The sequence below is a fragment of the Amblyomma mixtum genome, chromosome 2 (assembly GCF_055824585.1).
Source record: "Amblyomma mixtum isolate Tamu chromosome 2, ASM5582458v1, whole genome shotgun sequence".
Classification (NCBI taxonomy): domain Eukaryota; kingdom Metazoa; phylum Arthropoda; class Arachnida; order Ixodida; family Ixodidae; genus Amblyomma; species Amblyomma mixtum.
Genome location: NC_143013.1, coordinates 46723355 through 46742351, shown reverse-complemented (window position 1 = coordinate 46742351; position 18997 = coordinate 46723355). Strand labels below are relative to the sequence as shown.

The 18997-nt window shown below is 47.2% G+C and overlaps 1 protein-coding gene across 2 annotated transcripts in view; it reads right to left on the bottom strand.

Moving 5' to 3' along the window:
* Positions 1-10430, bottom strand: part of LOC149359227 (voltage-dependent calcium channel subunit alpha-2/delta-1-like) — a 229277-nt gene extending 218847 nt beyond the window's left edge. The window contains exon 1 of one of the 2 annotated variants that reach the window (XM_089571499.1): positions 10313-10430. In XM_089571499.1, coding sequence (XP_089427625.1) covers positions 10313-10404 — 92 coding nt within the window. In that variant the 5' untranslated portion in view covers positions 10405-10430. The remainder of the gene's footprint in view (positions 1-10312) is intronic. The other variant, XM_089571500.1, reaches the window with a different exon arrangement.
* Positions 10431-18997: the final 8567 nt, after the last annotated feature.

Below are 18997 nucleotides of genomic sequence, written 5' to 3'. Positions count from 1 at the left end.
GTCACGTGGAAAGCTTGCAAGTTTCTAACGCTTTTGACTTCCATTTTCGGCCATCATGATTGACATCTGCAAATCGCAATACAGTATGGCGCCAAGCGAAGCTCCGTTTTTGATGGCTGACGTTAGCTCATAAATCCGTGAATCTCGTACCACGGATCGCTTGCACGCAGCTACGTTAAGGTCTACTCGCAAATCACTGCCTTATTGTACTGCGTGTCGCCGCAGGGCGACCGGCCGACCGTAATCATCCACTGTACCGGCTTCCACCAATGATGGAGCAGTCTTAACAAGAGCTCTGATAATGGGACCCCCGATTTGAGAGGCCTAGAGGAGTTGTACCAGCAACGAGCGCTTACTCGCTCGCAATAGAGAACTTTAGAATAGCACATGCATACTTAAGTACGTTATACGCAAGTATCTTACGGCACCTTGCTCTGTATGTCACCTCCACACTTTTCGTTAAACGTGCACAACGCTTGACCCAACCACAAGACAGCGGCGTGGTTTTGATTTTGCAATGCAAGCCACTTGTGTCAACAGACTGACTCTATAGCCACCGCATCGACTGTTCTCGTTCCGCCTAGGAGCGGCAAAATCATCAAACAAAATAAAAATGGAGTGAATTCACAGGCTTCTCGATTTTGTTATTAGCGATATGAAACGAAGCGAAACTCCGGTGTTTCGTTTACAGTCAACAAACGTAGTGGAAAGCGTACAAGCTAGTGGCGTACGCAAGTTCCACTCGTGCTAAACTCATAAAATTGCGTGCACAACGCGAGTGTACGCTTGGTTCAGAGTTTTTTCACGCATGCTTCTCCACAGCGTACGCTGCCGTTTTGCTCATGACTGCATACGCTATACCAAAACAGCCCTATGTCACACGTGGAGACTCCTGGAGCAAAGAGCAATAAGTCTTGCTGTTAATGTAACTCGGTGCGTCGGCAGAGTGCGGGAGCGCCTTTACACAACCACGCTAAAGGGTGAGGGAGAAGTTTATGCTATTGGTCAGGTAACTCAGCAGAGCGCGTGCGTTCGCGTGCATACATGCGGGACTTAACGAAGAAACACGAGTTGGGACAGAGAGCACAAGAAAAGTAGCTTTGAGGAACGAAAAAGCGCAGCAACCGGCTCACTCTCAGTGGACACATGAAGCACTCCGTGAGGCAAGGCAGGAAGGAGGGAGTGCGGGGTTCAGCAATAATATGGACCATCTGTAAAGCGCGCTCACATATCACTGCACAAGGGCGCTGCGCCGATACGAGGACGCCGAGGCCGGGATTTCAACCGGCGTCCTCGCGCTCAGCGAACGAACGTTACAGGGGACGCTGGGATAGCGGTAGCGGGTTGGCATTTCACGTGTTTAGCGCTGACCCCTACTGTTTTGAGTGTCTTCAGAAACAGTCAACGGACTCACGGCCACGGTCAATCAGACTGTGCGGCTAATCAGACGGACCTCCAGCAAAAGACGAGGCATGAAAGAGAAAGATCTATGTCGATTTGTGCAGGCTTTCGTGCTGAGCAGGATCGTCTACTCCCTCCCTTACCTGCAACTGCAGCTTGCGGAAAGGAACAAGGTTGAAGCTACAATCGGGCAGGCCCACAAGGCGGCCCTCGGGCTCCCCGCACAGTACGTCCATGGAAAGGTTTCTGGCCCTTGGGGTTCACAACACACTCTCCGAGCTGCGCGAGCTCTGCGAGGCGCACCTTGTTTCCCAGTTAGGACGACTCACTCGTACGAGCGCGGGAAGGGCCATCCTATAGAGACTAAAGATGTGCGAACAGCTCCCAGAGAAGGAAGCGAAAACACAGTTACCCACGCACACCAGGAAAGCTCTTTTGATCAAACCCCTACCCAAGAACATGCAGCCCACGCACCACGAAGGCCGACGCACAGCGAGAGCTCGCGTCCTACACACAAAATACGGCCGGTACGACAACATGGCGCACGTGGACGCAGCGGAATACCTACAAACCCTGAGAAAAGTGTTTGCACTGGTCGCGGTGAACGGGAACGGCACCCCGTTGGCGTCCCCGTCGATAGAAACCAGCTCCTCCGAGACTGCGGAGGAAGCGGTGATAGCCTTAGCTATAGCGAACACGCGTGCTGATATTATATTCAGCGACTCCAAAACAGCCATTCGCAATTTCGCAAGGGACCGTATCACATCTACCTCACTCCGCATCCTTCAAAACAACCCCCTTCTGATTAGAGAAGTTGAATTGATCTGGGTCCCGGCCCACTCGTCTAATCCGGGGAACGAGGCGGCTCACGCGCGAGTCCGAGGTTTCGTCGACCGGACAGTGAGCGCGGCCTCCGACCTGAATTTCACGAAGGACGGGTTGATCTCATTTCATGACATCACCCATCCCTTTAGGCTGGAGAGGCGCGGGTACCCCCTCCCCAAAAATCGTTAACAAAAGCGCAGGAAGTTACCTGGCGCCGACTGCAAACACGCTCCCTTTTGAATCCGGCAGTGCTTGCCCTCATGTACCCCGGCCAATACGACCCAAACTGCCATAAATGTGGCGAAAGGGCCACATACGACCACATTCTCTGGAACTGCGCAAATGATCCGCCTCCGGCAGAGTTGATACAGCTCCCTTCTCCCGAGCGGTGGGAGGCCATGCTGGTCAGCTCGGACCCCAAGGTTCAAGTACGGGCGATCGAGCGGGCCAATGATGTCGCCGCCAGCCATTGGCTAGCTCCTGCAACCTGCTCTCGACACAATAAATGTTTTCCAATCCAATCCAATCCAATCCAATCCAATCCGGTTAACCTACCTACCTTTCCTCTTCTACCTCCTCCTCCTCCTAGCGCTGACCCAAAACCAATCACGATCACTTGCAAAGATTTGGACTTTGTGCTAGGAAAGACCCTTCGTAAGGCTGACTGTCTAAATTTAGCGACACGCCTCAGTTGTCACGAGCCAGTTGTGTGTGTTGTGCAGAAATAAATTTCAAATGGTGTGGAGGATATGTTCTGGCAGTGCGACTTTCTGTAGTCTGCTTGCAACACCTCGCCTGTCCCCGCTGTTCTGCGGCTAAGAACTGAGAATTTTTGGTTGTTTTTGTTCATTTCCTCAGTGCATGAAGGAGATATGGTCGATGGCTCGAAGGTTTCTACTTAAAAAGCGACATTATGCAAAGGTGCCATAAAATATGCATAGGGCGGAGAACAGAGTCCTTCACAATACAGGTGTTCAAATACTAAAGAGGAAAGAGGCACAGAATATCGCCGCTGCTATTCACCGCGTGTTTACAGCGTGCAGTAAGAAGGCCTGGCTGTAAAGAGTCGGGAATAAAATTTGAACGAGAGTGATTTACTGATGGCATTGACTGGCTAAGAAACCTAGGGGAAGAATTACGGTGTATGATTTCGGACGTAAACTGTGAAGTCAAAATGCCGGTAAATTATCATCATCAAAAATTATCATCATGGAAACAAGACTAGTATTTAACAGCCTGGAAAAGTAACAGCAACTTACAATAAGCAGCGATGTATTGGTAGCAATATGCAGAGTACAATGACCACAGATCCGCAACATGACAGAAGGACAAGAATGAGGTGGAGTGAATTTCTCAGGTCACTACGACTTAAAAAGCAGCTTACCAGCATTTTTCGAGAGGAAATCACTATCTCTCTAATGTAGAAGTAGTGAAAATGCTAGAAATTTAACTGCACTCAGTGCAGAAAGGCTTGGAACTGAAAATGACAGGTGTATCGTTAAGAAACCACAAGACAGAAATGCGAATTAGAAAACCAACTAGATTCAATGATACCCGAGCTGACATCAAGAAGAAGAAATGGGCGTGGCAGTTCAGACCGCGAGTGGCATCGCAGCAACTGCCTCCATCCTTTCCTTTCTGTTGTCTCCTCTGTCATCGCCACTTGAGAGTAAATCTTTGCTACGGTCACAAAGAAAAGGCCAGCATAGAAGACAGCAGGTTAGGTAATGTAACCGGCATAACAAGCTGCTCAGTCCGAGAGTGCACCCTGTCTGTGGTCGGACAGCGGGTGGCCGATATTGACTTTACGCACGTCAAGGCCCACCGGGGGAAGAAACGCCCCTCGGAACTTGGGTCAGAGCTCCGAGAGCGGTGGGTCGAACCCACTTGAGTGCTCCGTAGGACGAACGCGCCACGAGTGAGTTTGTGTGGAGGCCTCCTTTGTTGTTATAGCCAGGTCGGAGTCATCGCGGCTGAGAAGAATGAGATGGAAAAGGCGGCCACGCAGACGATTAAATATGCGTGCCGCGCGCACTGGGAATCTCTAGCTGGAGCCACGGAAGTTGGTGTGCGTGAGAAATTTAAGCTGGCACACGATGAATGTACGGCCATTCTACGCGGTTGTTTTTTTCTGAGTGACCCACTGAAGCAGGTCGGTTACTTGAAGGGCGCCGGTGCGAAGCACAGGACGAGCTAGAACGAGTAGAGAGTTTATACTGGTATGTATATACGCCTATTGCCCCAATAACAGCAATAGCCTTGATTATGGTACAAACACAGAAACCAAATATATAAGAAAAGCTTAAATGCATCAGGAAACGAAAACAAAAGCTCCACAATATGAACGCCTCTAAACTATCAATCGACTACTGCGTGATTATCACATCACTGGCACGGCGCAGTGTTTTCACCGAGAAAACCATTTCTGGTTCCGGAGACGTTTAGTCGATGCGTTAAACCATATTTACTCTATAATGTCAATGACAGTAAGGCAGTGGCTGCAGAATATTACACCCCCAGTACTTTGACGACTTACACACAGAACAATGGAAAAAGTTTCATGAACTTGAAGTGCGAGCTCTGCGAAAGTTGAGGCTTGCGTTGTTTAATTCCTCGATAAACTGACAAACTGTGTCGCATGCAAGACAACCTGTCTGGCCTAAGAGAGGAAGCGCTCCATTTTTCAAGCTGTAAAAATTTAGGAAAAACCGAGCTCCTGGCCAGGAAACGGTTGTCCCCACTGGAAAAACCTGTCGATTCCCGGCGGCACTGTGGAGTACAACTCGATGCCTCCTGCTTACGTGGCAGACGCTCTGCTAATCTTATTTGTGGATTGTGCTCGCGTTTTCCTGATTCTTAAAAGAGCGATAATAAAACGCAGAAGCAGATAAGAGGCGTACACACGGGCACTGTGTGTGCAGTCGTCCACTCACTCTGTCTAGAGCACTCTGTTGTGCATTTATGACAGTCGCCACAGCCTCGTGTGCCCGATACAGTTTTTAAACAAAAGCGGAATTAAACACGATCCATGCCAATGTGCATGCTGGATAAGGTCTTGTTTAGAGCGGTAAGTAACTTCTAAATGACGCCAGTCTAGTCCCCGGTGAGTGACTCGTTCGAGCGCTCTATACAGGTCTGTGAACGACTGTACGTACAGCGCCTGTGTCTACGTCTCTTATCCGCGTACTTGTGCTGCTCACGATGTTTTGAGAATGGTCTGGCACCAACTCGCCAAAGCATCTACATTGGTATGTTTTTTTTTTTTTTAATTCTCAAGTGTGCCCTACAGGCCAAAGGCTGTTAAGATTAACTTTGTTAGACAAGGTTAGCTGACGCAAGTTGCAACACTGACCAGGCTGTCCGCTTAGGCAAAACGCCGGCATGTTGCTTCATCGCCCCATCGCCACCATTTCGCGCTTTCAGCAGCGTTGTGCTGAACTTGCATCACACCTCGTTGAGCGACCCCATTGTGGGCACGTCGAGAGTGGCATTGTGAGCAGGCTGTGTTGAGCTCGGCTCCACACTTCAACAGCGCGGCCGTGGTGCAGCCACTTTCTATTCATCTGCACCTCCGGAGGCACTCGCGTTGAAGGGACGTTGCACACAACTTAGTCCAACATTTGTTCCAGGCACAAATCGATTCTACGACTCTTTCTTTCTCTGATGGTGTTTGCCCGCAAGCAAAAATCGCATTTATAACTGAGCAAGTTGGATTTTAAAATTATCCCGCCGCTTTATTGAAGCTCGTGACGTCAAAGCCAGAAAGGATTCCGTGATCTCCGTCTGCAAGTAAATGGCACCGCAGCCTAGCCGCAGAGGTCCACGCGACAATGCTCTCTGCGAGAAAGGGTGGTGGTGGCGATAGCTGCATTTCACTTTTCGGCCTCTTTTAACTTACAAAAGCTCCATTTTCAATGAAATTTTATTCTACGTTGCCAGAGCGTGGTAATAAGCCGGCAACGGACATCCTCAATTTGCCCTCAATATCCGCTTAAACAGGTACAGACACAAGGTTTTTGGATGTCTGTTTCTTTTTTTTTTGTGCCTTTAAAGTGGCCTGCAGGCTTAGTAATCATGGAAATGAAAAGAAATCATGAAAATACAAATTTCTACTAAGAGTTTCGATCTTGGTCGGCGCCAGCGCTGTAGTGCACTTTGGATTCACGGTCGAGCGACCAACCTTGACTACCACATTCCTTATGACGTCGGATTCGGCGAGAAGCACTGGTTGTTGCTATGAAGAACCACTGGGTTTGGTGACGTCAAAATAATTGGGGCAAGTGCACCTTGACGTCACTCGATTCAAGATCATTAATAATGGTTCCACTAAATTGCTAAAAGGCAATGTCCCTGTCCATGAAACAAATCAAAACGTTTCTTTGCGTTAGAAATGTTGTGTTCTGTGCCCCTTTGAAAGCACAACCGCCAGCAAAATCATCGTTTACACCGTAGGAGGTGAAACAACAATGGCGGCAATGCACAACTGGATAAGGTGCCACTTTTTTCTCGACTGCATTTTGTGTTCGTTGGGACAGATAGAAAGGTATCGTCCAGTCTGGCCGACAGAACTTGCAACGCTTAGAATTCGCTCACAATGCTTAGCAGGGGGGAGGGAGATCGTGGAAGCGCAAAATATTGCCAGTGACGTTGGCTGCTCTGTAAGCCAGCCGAGAATAGTTCATTCTCATAGGCAGTTTTCTTTGTCTGCAGCCACAGGAGGCCTAAAAAGGCAAGTGCTGCGCCGTCGATTCAGTGAACCGCACTTACCAGCCCACGCAGGCGTCCCACGTTTCCTGCTTGGTGGGTCGATCCTTTACGCTTCTAGGGGCATGCGGAGGTGGTTCTTGTGGGCATAACAGGTTTGCTATATTTGCAGCAAACCGAGTTATGAATGAGTATGCTCCGAGTTCCAAGAGAAGGAAAGCGCAGCAGGAGATAGATAGATGGGCGGATGAGATTAAGAAGTTTGCGCAGAAAGGTGGGCGCAGCTGGCAGAGGACAAGGTTAATTGGGGAGACATGGGAGAGGCCTTTGTCCTAAAGTGGGCGTGTTCTGAATGATGCTGATGATGATGAGTTCTGGTGAGCTCAAGGCAGTGTAGTAGACAGTCCGCTGCGAAGCTCACGGATTGCATGCGAATGGACATTGCATGCGAATTGACGTTCGCTCAAATATGTCAGGTGTGTATAGCAAAAGAAGCGCAGATGCATAGGCAGCAGCATTGTTAATTTAAAACAGCGATAAGAAACCTACGAAATACCTCGAGACAAACACCAAGAAGGCTGTTGGGAAAGAATAAAATGAAGCATTAAAGGTACTAGTAATTTTAATTTTCAATCAAAAAGCTGTCAGCAATCATCAACAGCCTATGGTGGACATCTTATGCCTATGCTGTCAAAGTATTATCGTGAGAGTCTCAAATCTTCAGTTCCTTCATTTGTCAAGAAGCTACTGAATCTCATAACGGGCTACTGTCTAACCACTGATTCCTTCACCGTTTTATGAGTGTTGAAAAACAGAGCTCAGTGCACTGCTTGAGAAAAAGTGTACTTCTGATTTGTAGACAGACTATTGTGAACGTGTAGGCCTCGCCGAATAAGGCTAATATAATTTCTGGGATCTAGCTTTCTTACGCGATAGGCGAAAATGTTAATTCGGCAGGAATTGGCGACAACACGTGCTCCAATTCTGGGATTCGTAGCTTAAATTCAAGTACCTTTACTTGGCAGCCACTCACAGGCCGTGGCGCAAAGATAATTTCAGCAGCGCCTTGGGTGTTCGTCAGAATACGAAGATTTGTGATTCCAGCTTACCGCCGGGTACAAGTGTAGGAAAGGGGAGCGGTTAATGTATCATTTCGTATCCTCAATGCGGGACTCAATCCCGTGGATTTGACATCCCTAAGCGGCATCGCTCAGGAAACGATATGCTAGACGGCTTCTTTCGCCTCTGTGGCTCACACATACTTCTGATGGCGGAAGTAAATCTATATGACCCTGCACAACAACACGCAGATGGGAAGGAAAATTCAATGACCATCTCTGCCATATGTTTCGGACCCGGCACGTCAAGTGCATTGTGTCAAATGCGCGTCGCTTCCGACGACGGTCTGAATTTTCACGTAATAATACCAGCAAGGAAAAACGGTTATACGAAAGTATAAAACGAAAGAGAAAATAGAAGGCGCTTCAAAGAACATAATTTAATCTGGGTGTCCGAGCGCGCCACTTAATATTTAAGTTGAACAACCTGACATTACCACTTCCACAAGAATTTATTGAGACACTCTCCAATTTATGCCGAGATTGAAGCTTACGATAAAGACAGTCCTTTGAAACTTTGATGCATAAGTAGTTAGCGTAAGATGACGCTTACACAACGGCGGTAGGGCAGAGGGAGGCAGTACAGTCATTTCCCCGCGGCGGGGATCACCTTGGTCGTTTGGTAATTTGGTCCAAATATATGTCGATCAATTCTTGTAAAAACTGTTCAAGTTAAGTTTCTGCGAAGCTTGCATAGCGCACAAGTAATTTGGAAGCAGCGGCGGAAGCTCTTCTTTTGCAAGGAGTTCGTATCGGCTTCAATGGTTTAATTTTGCATCAGATACTCACAAATGTAAAGCAGCATTTGGGTTGGTTACATGGGAAGGTTGGTTACATTGCTAAAAGACAACATATTCGAGGCTGATGCCCACACTCGCAGTAAAAACAGGAGCTCGTACCACACGTTTAAGTAGGTGGACCCAGGACGTGTAAGGAGCAGTATGTCGCACCTTGATCCCTCCAGAACACATATTTTGAGCAAAAAGCAGGGAGAACTAGGGACCACATACCCCAGTTTTCGAACCGTAAATTGCCCTAAACTCTACTAGGGCCAGTTTTCAATAGCGTAACACTAGTTTAATATCCGTGATGGCAGCACACGTCAGATAATTGCCCATTGTGAAAATTAAAAAGGCAAAAATAGGAGTTTTGGGCACACTACGCCCATGCCTTTCAACCCGGAAGATGTGCCGCATGTCAAAGAATGGTTTCCCCTAGAGAAAACAATTTTTAACTATTGAGAATACGATCCTTAAAAACGATAACTATGTCTTGTGCTGAGTGGTTAGGCCTGTTTTATTTTTATTTAACTTTTAAATCTAGTTATATATAGAAAGACACAAACCTTAACCTATTTTAACGCAACTCGATATGTTGTAAGCGTCTCCAGCACTCACTACTACATCACACCAACAGCCGCATACATGTATAAAAAAATTTTTTACACTGTCAGAAAGGTCCGAAAGCTGCACGGTTTTTTTCCTCCTATTTGTAGTTTATTAAAAATTACGCAGTGAGTACAACAATATTCTTATTAAGGTGACAAAAAAACTTTCACCCATAGTACCAAACACATGAACATTTAGTCACATCCAGCAGTTTTTACAGCACTACAGAACAAATCTCTATGATGCTTCAAAAAGCTACACGTTTTCGACACGCGACATTTTACACCACCACAAGAAGTTGTTTTTGCGGCATGCAGTATCTGCTTGCGGCGCTGCACGCTTTACAGGGGCGTAGTGAAGCTAAGATGCCGTGTTCGTACAAGCTTGACATAATAGCCTTGCCTTGGCTTTTTGATTGCGTTAAATTGAAAGGGCCATTTCGACAAAAGAAAATGTTCTGCGCGCCCGCTGTAATTGTCGAATGCCAGTGAAACGTAGCAAATGCTGTGGTTTCTTCAACAGCTAAGCACTTACTTTTCTTGTTCGTGAAATTTTCGCCCTTTTTTCCGCCGCACTTCGTTTTCTGACTTGCAAGCATTCGCCAAGCAAACAGATTGGTGCACACAAAATAACTTCCAAAACCGAAGGAATAAAACTCGGCCGCCTCAAAGATAGCGCGTTTCCAACTTCGCGGCACCTCCAGCGCCGCCGGCCGGGAACTCCGCGCCCACCCGCCGCGCGGAAAGGCGTACGGCGTACAAACGGAACCAACCTGTACACACCGAAACGTTGTCCCTGCCTCGCGAAACAAAAGCTTGTCACGACGCGCCCTTGTAGGCGCTTTGAAAAGAGACACGGAGGTTTCAGTGTACTTACAAATCTTTTTTGGGGAAATCCAAGTCTGCCAGAGTCGACGTGCTCCAGAAAATCGCCCAGAGAACAAACCGTCGTCCAGAGAGACTCGCCATCTCGCCATACCAGACGGCCGTTTTTACTCTCGCAACCCGACGCGCTCGCACTCTCGACGCCGGGCGCGCTCCGCGCCAGAACGTCGTGGCTTCAGCTGCAGCAGCGCCGCGGCGCTGGAGGTGCTCTGACCGTTGCTCCATGGGCGTAGTTTGCGTGAGGGCCGCCAGATGCCGGCACAAGCCGGAACCCCCGAGTGGCCTGACCGGCCTGACCCAGTGCGGGCGGAGGAAGCTCTATTATTGACAGATGTGGCACGCGCACACGTGTCAGCTTGAGGAGCAGTTTCTAGCATTTTACAAGAACGTACAACATCCCCGCAGTTGAATAGCACGTACGCGAACGTCAGCAAAGCAAAATTTTTGTGTCCGGCTGCGCAGTCACAGGCGTCAGGGTTTGTGGCGATAACTTTTAGTTTATAGCAACGGCTTGACGTTGCTTATTTGGCGATGCGGTAGAAGCGGGAGGCGAAGTAGTTAGGGTAATGAACTGAAATAGCCCAAGCCTTCCATTTTGGAAAATAAAGCACGGGCTGCTGTTCATAAGAATAACATTTTCAAAGTGGTTCAGCACGCAAAAACGACTACGGTGCTTCAAGTGTCGTCTTAACAAGGTGGTTTGGTTTGGTTGGTTTGGTTTATTGGGGTTTAACGTCCCAAAGCGACTGAGTCTATGAGAGACGCCGTAGTTAAGGCTCCGGAAATTTCGACCACCTGGGGTTCTTTAACGTGCACTGACATCGCACAGCACACGGGCCTCTAAAATTTCGCCTTCATCGAAATTCAGCCGCCGCAGCCGGGCTCGAACCCGCGTCTTTCAGGTCAGCAGCCGTACGCCGTTACCACTGAGCCACCGCGGCGGGGCTTAACAAGGTGGGATTTCGGGCTTCTTGTTATTGAATTTTACAAAAGACAGCCAGGAAGGACGGAACTAAGAAAGACAAGAAACTGCACCGAAAATAAACATGTGTCTATGTCTGTCTATCTCAGTCCTTGTCCTTTTTGCGCTACGTTTTTCCCCTGAATCAAGAATCAACATACCCAAGCATCTACCCTTCTGAATAAACACGAACCAACGCCGATAGTGTCCCTAAAGCAGAGCAGAATAAGAAATTTGAAATGTTACCCTACGGTAACAGCCCCTCCCACAATTTTAAAAGACTAGCAGGAAAGTTCGGGGTAGATAAGGTCTTTACTGCTCCCCGCAAGCTTTGAAATCTTTGGCGCTCTCATTTTGCAGGAGTTCAGCCAAAAAAACTAGTTTGATATCAAACATGGAACTAAGTTTGTTGAGTGCACAGTGGACATTGTTTACGAAATCCCTCTAAGCTGCAGGGGCGTTTACATAGGGCAAACTAACCATGCCTAAACCACAGTTTAAGAGAACATGCTAATTCACTCCAGGATTTCAATGGTAGTCATCTGCCAATTAATTGCAAGGACTTCGGTTGCCATCCTCTGTTGTGTAATCCCAAGGTGGTTGGTCGATCAAAAGACAAGTTCGCAAGAGAAGTTCTTCGGGCGTCACTTAATCGCAAGTTTGGAAAGGATACTTCCGTTAGTGATACGTCACCTGCTCCCCTGCAAGAGAAGCTTCAGTTGCTTAATTCAACACAAAATTTGTGCGTCTTTCTTGGCGCTAGGCGATACGACAGTTAGGGGTGTTATCTTTACTTCCGTTTGAGTGCTTGAATTTTTTTGTTTCTCGTGCTTTTCCATGATCAGCCTTTTGTAATCATTCTCTCCGTGTACCTGTCTTGCTGTGTGGCTGGGTGTGCGCACTGTTGCGCATTGTTTTTCTTCGAGTGTCATCTTGGAACAAAACCATCTGTTGTTTTTTACGAGTGTCGTCTAGTTGGCTTTATTGCTTCGAATAAGCGTAGATACATCCAGCAACAGTTTTGAGTTTCTAGAACATTTGTTTCTTTTCATTGTCTGAGGGAGGATACAAACCCTCCTGAACTGCTTTGGCGGATGAGAGACAGAGAAGGCAATTTAAGTAAAGAAAAGGTGGAAAGGTCCACCGGCGGTAAGGTGAACCTGTCCTGCTAGTCCACACTGAGGAACGGGGATAAAGAAAGTAAAGGAGAGTTAGGGTGCGAATGGAGAGTGATAATTCATAATAAAATGAATTATGAATTGTTTGGGGTGGTCTGGGTTACAGAGGAGACCACGCACACAATGGGTGGCACTCACCTCGCGTAGACGACGTGTAGCATAAGCAGCGCATGTCTTCCGCATATAGCGTACGCCTTGCATACACAGCAGTTCTCACTGCACGCACTCCGCGCGCAGTTGCAGAGAAGAGCTCTGCCCACTCTCATATCCCGGCACAAACGCATATGCGCTCACTGCAGCACTAACGCGTATGCACATGTGTAGTCCACACTGTATACCATGTAGGCGCGCCCAGCAAAGCACACGAAAGTGTCACACACCGGAATCTAGGCCTATTTCACAGTAAAACCTGAAAACAGCCTGCATTGCACATCAGCCGTTAGTCTGTTTCGCCCTGGAACATTGGGTAGTTTCCTCAGAGAGAGGGCGGCCGTCCAACTGTCTGAAAGTATTTTCCAAAGCCTTCCTCGCATCAGTGTAGTGAGGGCAGTTGCAAATAATATGATGAATTGACTCTGGGTGGCTGCAGTTGAAACAATTCGGGCTTGCTTCAACTCCAACCTTGTGCAGGTAGCTTTCAGTGTACGATGCACCAAGAAGCAATCGATGGAGCAGAGTTCCTTCACGTCTCATGACATTTGATGGTAGGTGAAGCCGCGAACCAGCATCAAGTCGAGAGATGCGCTCCTGTTGGTGGTTCACATCGTTCCAGTGTAGATGCATGGTAGCCTGCATTGAATGAGCCAGTAAGGCTGCTGAGTCACTTCTTGAGAATGAAACTTGGATGGAAGAACGATCGGCATGAGCCAGCTTAGCTTCCGCATCAGCACCCTCATTTACAGCTATACCACAATGACTGGGTATTCACTTAAACCTTCTGGTGTGGCCGCGCTGAAATACCTCAGCTAGCAAAAGTACAATTTGTGGTTTGCATGTGCGTGGTTTCATTTATGCATTTATGATCTGCAATGCGGGTCTTCATTCGCAGAACATAGTCCAGCGGTTTGTGGTCTGCTGACCAATATAGCGCATGGCCTCTCGTATGCCTGCCAATTCGGCTGCCGTAGATGATGATGCATGAGCCTGGAGCGGTGGCTGAAGACGCTGCCAGGCACAATAACCGCTGCTGCTGAAGAGGTGTTCGTCACTGATCCGTCCAAAAAATATTCTGAATCACCGTATGTGGACGAGATATATGATAACTCCAATTGCTTCAGTCCCACTGTCGCTATGGGCGACTTTTGTGGGTATTCCTGGGACAGTGACGCACGTTGCCATTTGTAATTATCCATAATGGCACCTCAGCAGTCTGGTGGCAAATCTAGTTTTCCGGCATAAAACTGCGCTGCGTCCTGATACTTTCGAATAGGCTGCGTCTGGAGGCGCACAACTAATATTTGCCAGGGTGTGGTAGTGATGCCTGGCCACGTGTTCCAACTGCACCCGTAGGGGCTCCTGTTGGAAATAAAGACGGGCTGGGATGGCGTGGGCCTCATAAAATGCGCCCCATGTCGAAGCCTTGAGGGTAATCGCAAGCACACCCTTAAAGAACGAGCCTGAGCGCTTTCCAGTGTTCGCAGGGCAGTCAGACTTATCCCTAAAAGAACGGGCGTACTGTATCTTAGATTACCGACCACCAGCGCCTCGTACAGGTGAAGTAAGGATCGCTCAGCCGGACCCCAGAATTTTCCAGTTACAAACCCTATATAATGCTTGTAAAACTGTCCCCTTTCTTTCTGAGCAAAGAAAGGTGCTTCGTCTAGGACAGGTCGCTGTGTACAGTGACACCTAAGAATTTAGTGTGTCACCTATGGAATTACTTGGCTGTCAGTTGCGACACGGTATCCTGGCACTTTCATAAAAGCTAACATGACGCTTTTTGCACAGGTGCTTTTCGGAGCCCTACTGATTACGTGGCCCGGCGACGGTCTCTTCGATGTGGCTGGGAACCTGCCACCGCCTTCAGTTTCTACGTGGAAAACGGACACGTGCATCGCCTTTCCCAAATATCAACGAACAGTCGCCCACTTCGGATGGGTTCATTAATCTGGCCTGGCAACCGCCTATCTCAGCTGATACAAGGAGGGCGGAGGCACTACTTAAGCCCTGCTTCCACGGTCTGCTGCCGGGGCGCGACATCGCTGCCGACATGAGCCTCGTCTTTTTCACAGGTTAGTTACCGAACCCCTGCGTCTTGCTACCGGTGTTCTGACCGATGTGTGATTGCGTTGTCGTGCTCCGACAGTCTATTAAAGTAAGTGAGAAAAGAGAGAGTTTTAGTATAGCGTTAGCGTGATAGCGGACCTAAGGGAAATTACGTTAGCGTGCCGCAAGCAACTTATCCCCAAAGACAGTTTTAGTATAGCGTTTTGAAAACGTTAAACGCCATCTGCTTGACATGGATGCGAACGGCTCTTCTAAAATGGTCGACACTGCCGCTAACTTGCTAAAATATAATATTTCCGAGTTTTTTATACGAATTATTAGTGCAGCGATCATTTTCGTCTGCAAAATGACCCCGAAATTGAAATAAAATAAAATAAAAACGTAAAACAGTGGCGCCATCTAGTAAAGGCAATGTTAACTACAAGCCGTTGCAGCAAGAATATTTGCCATCACATGACGTATAATGTTCAAAAAACTTTTGTAAATTTAATATCAACTCTCTTTGCATAATTTAAGTCCATAAAACACATCGAAAAACCTACAAGTCTATTTTCGGCTCGTTCCAGACGTTTTTGCTAGGTGTCTGCTGCGTTTCGGGCCGTTGCAGACGGTAGCAGTGCAGCTTGAGGTCCCATTAGGCTTGCGCGCTCCAGAATCAGAATCGAGAGCGTATCTAAAAACTGGGCTGAATTGCAGCTTACACTTTATCTTCGAAACAAGGTAAGTCATAGCGAAAAGCAAAAACACCAGTAGTTGCCGGTAAACATGCCGACCGGAATCGCAAGAGCTGCTAAACCGGCTGAAGCGGGCGGCTGTCGCTTGAAAGGACGCCGCCATGTTTCCACGCTAAGGGCGCAAAAGCCGCAACTGCCGCAACGCTAAATTCTGAAAATTGCGTGCGAGCGCTAACGCTATTTCCCCGTTAGCGTTCTGCGCATGCGCACCCTGGACCCGCTATTCCGCTATGCACGCAATTACGCAAAGCCTGCAATACTAAAACTCTCTAATATATCGGTTTACATTCGTTTGCCTACCGTGCTTTCTCTGGATTACATTTACTTCTCTCCGGGAATGTCGAATTAAACCCTGGCCCTAATCCAGATGCTGGTCTGAAGAAAGTGCTAGTATTGAAGGCATTTATGTGATTGTCTGCAGGCTTCAGCAAGGGCAGACTCGTTTTAACGCCATAGCGTTAAGGGCCCGGTGTCGCAGAAAAGCCGGTGTCGTCGTCGGCGGCGTTGGCGCCGGGCCTGCCGCGGGGGCTCAGTGGTTACGGTACTTGGCTGCTGGACCGAAGGACGCGGGTTCGATCCAGGCCGCGGCGGCCGAATTTCGATGGAGGTGAAATTCTAGAGGGCCGTGTACTGTGCGATGTCGGTGCACGTTAAGGAACCGCAGGTCGTCGAAATTTTCGGAACCCTTCACTACGGCGTCCCTCACAGCCTGTGTCGCTCCGTGACGTTAAACCCCAATAAACCAAGCGCTTCGTGAGGGAAAGAATCGGCCAGTCATTGTCAATTTATTTAGATTCAAAGTTAAGGAACAAATTTTGTCGTGCGGATCCAAGCTGAAAGATAAGGAACACGCAATTCTAGAGGATTTCAGCCCTGCTATCAGATTTGCACGATCAAAACTGCTTGAATTTGCTCTAGCCAAAAACCTCTCATTTAAGCTATACGTTTCGATAAACTGCACATCGGCCACAAAATTTCATTTCATTTCATTTTATTACCTTAAAGCACGGGGTATTACATAAGGGGTGGGTACATATATTTTGGTGAGCAAGCACAGCGAAACATGACTGGTAACATTATTGGCGAAGTTGGATGGGCACATGATGGCTGCGAAATATTCGGCTATGATAGCGAGAAAAACGTGGCAACTGAAATAAAGATTGCTAAAGGTCAGTCGTTGTCCACAACCTAAAACCTTGCGTTCTGGCGCGAAATATGACACTTCTTGTTACCTTCCACTTAATGTAATAAGGAAGTAATTACTCATTGGCATCCACCACAGCGCAGCCATACGGCTGCGCTGTGGTGCGCTTCCACTTAAGGCTTCGTTAGTTAGCTGCCGAAGCTTGAAAAATGAGGTCGACGAGTTTGCTGCTTTCCTTTGCGCGGTCCAACCGCACACAGTGATCGGAACTGAATCCTGGCTTCATGAATCCTTCGCCAATACCGAAGTATTTCCGTCTGGTTATGATGTTTCGCGGCGTAACAGAAACACACATGGTGGCGGCGTCTTTCTTTTCATTGATGAATGCCTTCAGAGTAGTGGGCTACCTACTTTTTAAAATTATTCTGAATCCATATGGTGGAGGATTAAAATGAGCAATGACAATTACCTCGCTGTTTGGTCTTTTTACCGGCCTCCTAGTTCTTGTAATCCGGAATCATTTACCGAACTATCAAACTTTTTAACTACCGTATATACTGAGTATATAATTGGGGGTGACTTTAAAATGCCTGCTGTTGACTGGGAAAGTGGAAAACCTGTGTTCACAGATTCGACTGCCCTATCTCAAGCCTTTTCAGAGTTCATTACAACTAATGACCTAACCCAGTTCGTGTCCGAATGCACGCTATGAGACCATTCTTCTGCCAGCATTTCGCATTTGTATTTCTCTAGCTCTCAGTCGTTAATCCAAAATGCAGCTGTCATCCTTGGCATAAGTGATCTCGATTGCCACGTGTAGTGCCGCTTCAGTTAGATCAGTTCATAAATATCCTAGAAAGGTTTTTCCTACGACCGAGGGGATTACATGTCTTTATCACGAGAACTTTCTAATTTCTTTCCTATATTTTATGAGGTCAGCCAGTCAGTGGACGTAGATGAAGCTTGGATTATTTTTAGAGATAAAGTAAAGGCTTTAATTGAAAAATACATTTTGATAAGTAGGTAGATAAACTTTGGGTGGATAAGAAAATTCGCTCGCTAAATAACGAGAACGCCGTCTGTATGCTTCGTATTTAAAGACTCGCAATCAACCTGTTTTTCAGGAAATGCGTCATGTGAACTATAGAATTAAGCAAGAAATAAAAGTAAATAAACAAACGTATATTTCATTGCTTGGCGCAAAGTTGAGGGTTAATCCTCAAGAGTATTGGAAATTTGTTAAAATAAATAGTAAAGAGGCCACCAATTTTCCTAGTTTATCAGCTGGCGAGAAAACAGTGCTTGATGATTATGAGAACGCTTTCTGTTTGAATTCCCATTTTAAAAGTGTTTTTTTCTGAGACATACACTGGCGAACTGCCTTAAATAAAGAAACAGTCTACGAGAATATGTATGCCTATGGTTACTGTCACATATAACGGTGTTCTGAAGCTTATTTCCAATCTGACCAACAAATCGGCTGACGGTCCTGATGGTATTCCGTCGCAGGTATTAAAATCCTGCTCACAAGAAATTGTGCATTTTTTAGTAGCATTACTGTCCATGTGTGCATTGTAATAAAACTTGTTGTTGGATTAGTTGGTGTATAACTGCAAAGGTGGGAAACTGCGCAAACAATTATGGACTGGAAGAAGGCGTGTCCGTGTCACCTTCTTCCAGTCCACGCTTTTTGCGCTGTTTCCCACCGCTTAACATTGGTGCATTGTTTGCGCGTAATATTTCTACATGCATTAAGTTCTTTGCTACGAGTTTGTATTTGTGTATGACACCACCCGGTTGGATCAACGATTGCATTACATTTTTGATACGAAAACCTGTGAAGGCGTATACAGTTGAAGGTGCAAATGTGGTTGGCTCTAATCCCTGTCGCAAGCTAGCCTCCAGATTTAATAGCACGTGTATGCTATATGTCATTTGAAATCATCTGACACCACCCGAAAGGCTGCACGACACGCTCTTGCGGCACAATTTGGTACGACTGTCGTCAAAACCGGCGCCACATAGAAGTCGGCCAGTGGTGCATGTATATAGATGAACGACATGTATGTATGTGTATGAAGTGGCGGCTGAAGATGCTGGGCTTGCTGTGTGCGCAATACGATCGCTTGGTGACGTCAGCCTATATTCTTGCCATCGCTAGGATTTTGTGTGCCATCTGCGATACACACACACACGCGCCGGTGGTTTTTTTCTAGTAGTGGGACTAGCTTGCTTTTCTTTCAGCTGAATTGATAGACGAGTAATTAACTGAAATTAGCTACACAATTTTTATTCTTTTATTTTAAGGAGTCAGATTGTATCCCGACATAAGGCTGTGAACATCGAGGCATGGCCTGTCTGAAATTTCCAGAAGCGTCAATGTGTTCAAAATATCGAATGCCAAAGACACATTTTCGAAATCTGGCTGAGAAAT